Below are 7,664 nucleotides of genomic sequence, written 5' to 3'. Positions count from 1 at the left end.
TTGTGCACATACAGAAGAAGTGCCTTCGGCTTCAATACTCCTTGGTGGGGTGATACACAAGTGATGAACTCTGTGCAAATGGGTACTCTTTGAGAACAGAAAGCCTCCATTTATCTGAGTCCCAGTGGTTTACATAAGAATGGAGACCACAGAAGAAAACAGACGTTTTCCTGGTGTTTGTGAAATTTTTCTTGAATTACTTTAGAAATAGAAAATGGTCTTTGATTGGCAGTCCTGCAAATCTCTAAAGCACCTAAAATAAAAGAAATGTTCACCAGTTCACCAGCTAACACATAAGCTAGGATCCTGAACACTGGTTCTGCCCCAGACTGGACAATTGGACTTTGAAGCTAATGCAGCTTCAATACCTGAAAGTTTTTGTGGTTCAAGTGGTTACATAAAACTGCCCAGCGGCTCCTGGCTCTGGTTTCTTCATGTACCATGCAGATTGTGAGCTTCTTCTTTCAGCTGCTCCATTTAGGGGTCTCCACAGCAGATCATCTACCTCCATCTCACCCTATTTCTTCCTCTTCTGCTACATGAACTCCCTGCATGTCCTCCTTTACAACATCCATGAATCCTCTCTCTCTGTGGTCTTCCCCTTTTCCCCCTTTTCTCTTTTACATCCATCTTCAACATCCTATGCCAATATATCCACTATCCCTCATCTGCACATGTCCAAACCATCTAAACCTTGACTCTAAATTTGTCTCCAAACCAGTCAGCCTGAGCTATCCCCCCTCTCCTGGTAACTCACAACAAAAATTACACTTTTTTGAAGATGCCACTGCACTCTCATGGCTGACCCCCAGGAATTAAAAGCCACCCACCTCCACTACCTCTGCTCCTTGCATCTTAACCATTCTCAGCTACAAGAAGTACAAATAAATAAATAAATAAAAATTTATAAAAAGCAACATTAAAATATTTTACACAGACAACAAACACCTTTTATAACATCAGTTTATGACTTTGGTCATGAAGTAATGATGATGCAAATATAAATAAGATAAGATAAATAAGATGGCATGCAGGGGGGGAGGGCTCAAATGCTGAGTGGATGCAATCTGGGGTCCAGCTGCTGCTGCTCTCCCAACCTCCAGCTTACCATGTATGCATATGGAAGCAGAGGGAAGTCCCAGAAGAAAGCCATACTGTGGAATATGAATTACTGCAGATGGAAATAACAGTCTTCTCATGACTAAAATGTTTCTGATTGAAAAACAATTCAATTTACCCTTGCTATTTCTCAGTGAACTACCCACTTGAGTCTCCTGATATATTTATATCAACAGATGCCACAAAACTGAAAATAAATTGATCCTATAACCTCTGCTGTCTGTATAGCACTACTACTTGATCATCCTTTTCAATACAATACTGCTGGGGCTGTAAGCCAGAGAGAAGGGAAATTGGAATGTGTCAAACAGGTAATATAGGCTTCAGATACAATAGCTACAGGCTTATCCTTTTGCTTTGTTTTACTTTAACTAGACAATGTGTTATGCAGTGAAGCTTTTTCACTAAACAAGGCTTTTAAATCTGATCTACAAGCACTGCAGACACGACAGCCATCTGTAGCCTCAAAGGAACTCTGTCTTCCCTCCTCCTCTCTTTCTATTTAACTGTACGCCACAGAGCTCTGAGCAAAACAAGACTAATACCTCTAACTCAATCTTCCAAATGAGCACGAAAGAGTGAGTAGGATGAGGAACAAAATGAAAAAGAAAGACAAGGAGGGTGGTTTGCTGAGGGAATGAGCAAAGAGCTGAGGGATAAAAGTATGAGGGAGGAGGAGGAGGAGGCAAGAGTGAGAGTTGACCAGAGGGGGGAAGAGATAGAGGAGAAGGACAGCTGAATATTCATTATTAGGCCACTAGGGAGAAATCTACAGCACTCACACCCAGAAACACTTCTACATGCATGCATGCACACACACACACACACACGCATGCACGCACACATGCACGCACACCTAAAGGCTGAGGTCAAAGAATGAGTCGCTGCACACTAACAGTGTTGGAGCTGTTTATGGATGTACATGCAGTTGGAGACCAACAGTACCATCCTGGATCTGCTCCTATCAAGATATATCACTACACAGTGGCAGCCACCCCAGCGGGAAGATACATCACACAGGATCAGACAGCATGAGGCTAAACTATGACTCCCCCAGCCCAGTGTCTCGAGGAATTAAGTCCATACCGGATGATCCTCCACCTCACAAGTCAGGTCCGCTGCCTTCTATGTAGTGAGTTGGAGATGGCTGATGGATGAATAATATTTCAAAAAATATATGTTTTTGTTGTAATTTCTTAATCTTAAAACAGTACTTCACTTATTTAGAACTGCAATTAAGATGTTTAACACTGCTACAACACATTTTTTTTTTTTTTTTAAATTCCAGACTCTCTTTATTACCCATAATTTGAGGAGTGAGCCACAAAGTCTGATCCATTTCTATCTTAGTGGTTGGTGCTTCTTCAGTATAAAACATATTACAGTGTGTCATTATTTATTAACAAAGCCAAAATCCTGGACCAGTGTGTGAAAAACTAAGTACACACACACCATAAGGGTAAATTTGGAATTTAGCAACTATTTTGAATGTTTTCCGTTTGTGAATTATCTTTGTTGTTTGGAAATAGCCTTATAACCCTTTGCAGACTGATGGGCAGCACTAACTGCTTTTGCTTAAGATCAGTGCTGATCTTGTTCCTCCTTAACATCTTGTTTACACACACCTGAACGCTCCAGAACAGCAATCTGCCAAAGCTTCTGCTTTTGCAGAGGTGGTCACACTTGCTGATGATCATTTAATCACATGCATTTGATTAGCAGCACCTGTCTGCTTCTTACCCTCTTAATTCCTATGGATGCAGTAAGAGTGTACTTAGTTTTTCCACACCAGTGTGTGGTGTGCTGCATTTCAGCTTAGTTTTTGTTAAATAAATAATGAGAAAATGAAATATGACATGCTGCTCTGTGGTTGTATTTAAATAATTTTAAGACCTTTTAAGGACCACATGATTAAAAAAAAAAAAAAATTATGTCCTGAAACATGAAACCTTACACCTAAAAGTGAGGGTGCACTTTCTTTTTCACGTCTTTTTACTGGAGAAGTTTATTTTCGGTGGTTTCTGTCAGGAAGTTTCTGTAAGACCACCGTGACATTTTTGAAAGGTTGTATTTTTACCAAAAATCATCCTTCCCTAAACCTAGCCAAAAATGTGACTGAAAAGAAAACTGAAAAGAAGACCTTGAAGGCAAACCTGTCCCATTTGCCCTCATATGGGCTTAAAAAAGTAAATACAGATTACATGCTAGTCTAAAAACAGAGGCCAGAGCAGGTGTAGGGCAGCAATTCCATCTCAAGGAACTGGAATTGCAATATGCTAAATGATTATTGTGGATTTTTTTGTCCACTGACACCCAGATCATGTTGCCTATACCAGATTTAACACTGAACACAATTGCAATTAAAAAAAAAAAAAAAAAGGCTCCAAGCAGAATTTGTCTTTTTATTTTACCTACATGTATCATATTAAATCAGAGTAGTTTAATTTCATCCAGTCCCCACATGCAGTGGCTTCACGTTGTTCTGGGTCTGCTTCGTTTCTGAGACAGAATGATTCAGTTCACTCATTAAGAAAAAGACAGGAATTTACATTAAAAGTTAAATTACAGTTCCAGTAAATGCTCGTGTATAATATCAAACATATATGTTGAATTGCATGCATACTGATAAGCACAACTAAGATTCAATTAAATAATTAATCTGAGGTATTCCTGCAGAGGAGTACTTCATTATCATTTTTTTTCTTTATTCGAGATTTTATTTAAATAGTGGAATTTAATTCCCTGTATTTAATACAGTCAACCAATGATGAATTTAAGTAACATTTAAAAGTCCAGAAAAGAAACAGCTATCAAGCTTTTGTTGGTCTGTCTGTTGCAGGGACAGGACATTGCATGGAGGTGAGGTCTTTCAAAGGGATATACTCTAAGCAGAAGTGAATCTGTATAACCCTTAAGAACAAAAGAACAAGGTGACATTTGACAAAAACAAGCCCTGTGGGTATCTCTGTGTCATCCTTAAAGGGTCCTCTCAGATGATTAAGAGATGAGACATTGAGAGGTCACCACAGGCCTCACTTCCACATGCACGCACTCCATCTCTATCTCTATTAATCGAACTGTTCATGAATGCAGGCATACATGCACAGTGACATGCACATTGCTCCCTGAGCAGTCCTACGATGACCCACAGTCTCTCTGCTGCAGCTTGGCCGCAGGACAGCAAGTGAGTCAGCTTGCTCAGCCAGCCGCGCTGTCCTGTCCGCTTTGTCTTTCAGGGTGCCTGCTTATCTGCCAACCTTCAGTATTTGATTGTGGCTCTGTCTTGTCTATCTGATTTGTGTGTCTTTTTGCTTGTCTATATTTTGCATTTATCTCTATTCTTCTTTCCTGGACTAAGTACGCTTTAGGCAAAGCCACTGTGAGGTCATCAAACAGTGTCACAGACTGCTTATTCCCTCAAATTTCTCCTAATTTTTTTTTGTTTTCCAAAACTGACAATAAGCTCAGCTGTATGATACATGTGTCTCCTCTGTTTTTGATGGAATTCTTATTTCCATCTGATTGTGGTCATTAGAAAGTATCTATGAAAATGTAGACAACACTTCCGAGCTCCTTTAAGGCATACTGAACCCTTTGGTCCAGTTAAAGCTAAAGGGATTTAGAATAAGGTCTTCCTCTGCAGACGTGATCCCATCTTCTTGAAGAGGGCTTTTAGCTTGCATAATTTGCATTGCTTAATCTTCCTCATCTTCTCTTTCCTGCCATTTTCTTTTCTGTTATCCCCCTCAAGGCCCAGCCAGGGGCTCCACACCCCTCCGTGGAGCTCCGGGTCAGCCATTGGATCATCTGGTGGATTCATGGCCATCACAGCTGTCTGGTTGTACTCTGCCAGCCTGGTCAGCAGATGTTTTACTACTTCTGGACGAGCTTCTGCCAGATCATACCTCTCGTAAGGGTCTGCACTGACATTAAAAAGCCACACTGACTTCCCCAGTTCATTGTGTCTCTTCTCGAGTTTCTTCCACCGTTCTGGACCACAGGGAAGAGCCTGTGGTGGTATCCAGTCCCCGTCACCCACATTTCCTGTCAACACCTTCCAGTCACCAGCCCTTAATGCTGCCCTCACGGCTGTGTCCCAGATCCCAAAGCCATTGTGTACCAATGCCTTGTCATATGGCTCCCCAGCTTTCCTAGAAACTGGGTCAATGTTGAAAAGGATTTCCGTACGAGGACAGGGAAGGCCCTCACTAATGCACCTCCAAACATCGTGACCATCAAGGACACGTTGGGACTGCAAGGCTCCAGCAAGCCCCAATAAAGTAGGATACCAGTCAGAGACATGAATCAGTGCCCTGCTTAATACACCTTTCCTCTTTAAAAGTGGACTATGGACAAAACCCACAGCACGGACGCCTCCTTCCCAGTAGGTCCCTTTGCCACCTCTCAGTGGCCAGTTGCTCCCCCCTGAGAGTGGCTGCCCACCATTATCAGAGGAGTAGATGAGTACAGAGTTTTCATAGAGCCCTTGAGTCTTTAGTTCCTGGACCACTTGTGCAACCCCACTGTCCAGGCAGCTCAGCATGGCTGCATAGTGGCGCCTGAGACGATTGGTCTGGGAATCATAATGGTGCAGAAAATGGTCTGGTACCTGCAAAGGTGTATGGGGCGCCTGAAGGGAGAGATAGAGGAAGACTGGTGTATGTGGGTCGTGGTTCTTCAAGATCTGCTTGACTCTGATTGGACAAATGGAAGATTTAAAGGTATTTAACTTCTGTCTTTCTGTGGGATTTTTTAGAAAATTTAAATTTATGCCATGACACTTACCTGTCTATGTAAAGGAGAGTGGAGTAGTTCCCAGCCATCTCCCAGGCAGGTCTGTCTCCATCATGGAGGTCAAATCCACAAGCTTCTGCCCCATCACAGCTCTGATAGGAAAAATGGTCTCCACTGCCAGTCAGTGTGCCCAGGAAACTCTGAAAGCCACGTCCTGTGGGCAAACAGCTCGGCCTGCAGAAGCCCAGGTGCCATTTACCCACCATATGTGTGGCATATCCAGCTTCAGCAAGACGCTCTGGTAGGGTGGGAATATCTGGGGGCAGGCAGAGCGGTTGACGTGGTCGGATGATTGAATGTTGGAGTCCAGTGTGAATTTGGTAGCTGGCAACATAGGGTAGACAGAGCGTGACAAAAGACATATTATACTAAATATATTATGAAACAATACTGGGAGGTATTGCGTAACAAATATTGCACCATTGCATAGACTGTTACACACCATTGCACTGAAAATATTAGTTTTCCATAAAGGTAATACTCAGACAGCAGAAATACATAATCAGTTGCCAATAGCGTTGTCTTTTCAGTTATATCTACATATATTTCTATTTACATAGCAATATATATGATATTGCTTTAATATAATACTTCAGCACAGCACCCCTGTGGCACTGCAGTACACACTAAAGATACAAAGTCAACAAAAAGAATCATGTCTTCTTTTATAGCCTACATCATCAATCAAACTGTGCTTTAGTTCCAGTAAAGTGGATTTTAGAAGGCAAACAATATCTTTGCTTCTTGATATACACGCAGATGGTACTTTATTACCACAAGACAAAAAGCCTGTTGATGATCTGATTAATTACTTCAGTTGCAAACAGAAGGTGTAACCGAATAATTACACTGTCTGAATAATGATGCAATGAGGAAACTCACCGCCCTGTCATGAGTTGACTGCGAGAGGGTGAGCAGATAGGCTGGACATAATAATTTTCCAGTTTAACCCCCTCTGCTGCCAGCTGGTCCAACACTGGAGTGTGGATGTCTGAGCTGTGGTAGCCAATGTCTCCATAGCCCTGGTCGTCCACCATAATGAAGATAAGGTGAGGTGGCCTGAGCTTTTCTACCTCCTCTCTGTCCACGCTTTCCTCAGGCTTGTGTCCACACAGGCAACCAGGGCCACAGAGCAAGGTCACAATCACAAAGATAAACACAGAGGAGTTTCTTCCCCTCATCTCTGGGATTACCCTGTAACTAATATCTACTGAAGTCAGATTTTTTTTTCTGTATTTCTTATTCTGCTGAGTCTGCAGTTAATAAATCTCCAGTCAGATCGCATTTGTAGAAAAATGGGTAGATCTGTGGTCCCAAGGATCTTGTCCAAAAGTCTTATCTATCCATTAAGTATTAGCTGCTGTCTTTTTTCTGGGGTTTATTCTTGGTTTTGTGAGCTGGAGCTGAACGAGTGCCAGTTTCTGTGGTGGGTGGAGAAAAACTCCTGACTCCAAGAGGGGCAAGAAGCTGGTAAAGGGGAGAGTTTGAGACACAGACAGAGAGGTTTCTCTTTCTGCAGTACCTTGCTAGATTCCTACATATTTTCAGCCACATTATAAGAGTGCTGGGAAGACGTGGGGAAAATAAATAGTAGCATATTTGCCTACTACTGAGTATGCTCAGTACTACTATTCAGACAAAGTAGACAGACATGGTGCTCTTGGCCAAACAGAGCACCTTGTTTGTCTACTTTGTCCCAGAATTAGTAAGCTAAACAGCTTACTAATTCTTTTGCAAATCATGGTTTCCAT

General features: G+C 42.0%; 1 protein-coding gene across 1 annotated transcript; it reads right to left on the bottom strand.

Annotated features, from left to right (window-relative positions):
* Positions 1–4,738: 4,738 nt before the first annotated feature.
* On the bottom strand, positions 4,739–7,094 carry LOC115793578 (arylsulfatase I). The gene is made up of 3 exons (XM_030748625.1): positions 6,796–7,094; positions 5,905–6,237; positions 4,739–5,813 (listed from the first exon to the last, which is right to left on the bottom strand). The coding sequence occupies exons 1-3, from the start codon at positions 7,092–7,094 to the stop codon at positions 4,739–4,741; spliced, it is 1,707 nt and encodes a 568-aa protein (XP_030604485.1).
* Between the last annotated feature and the right edge of the window lie 570 nt (positions 7,095–7,664).

This window comes from Archocentrus centrarchus, chromosome 15, assembly GCF_007364275.1.
Source record: "Archocentrus centrarchus isolate MPI-CPG fArcCen1 chromosome 15, fArcCen1, whole genome shotgun sequence".
NCBI lineage: Eukaryota > Metazoa > Chordata > Actinopteri > Cichliformes > Cichlidae > Archocentrus > Archocentrus centrarchus.
The sequence above is the reverse complement of the archived record's forward strand: the minus strand, read 5'-3'. Positions and strand labels throughout refer to the sequence as shown.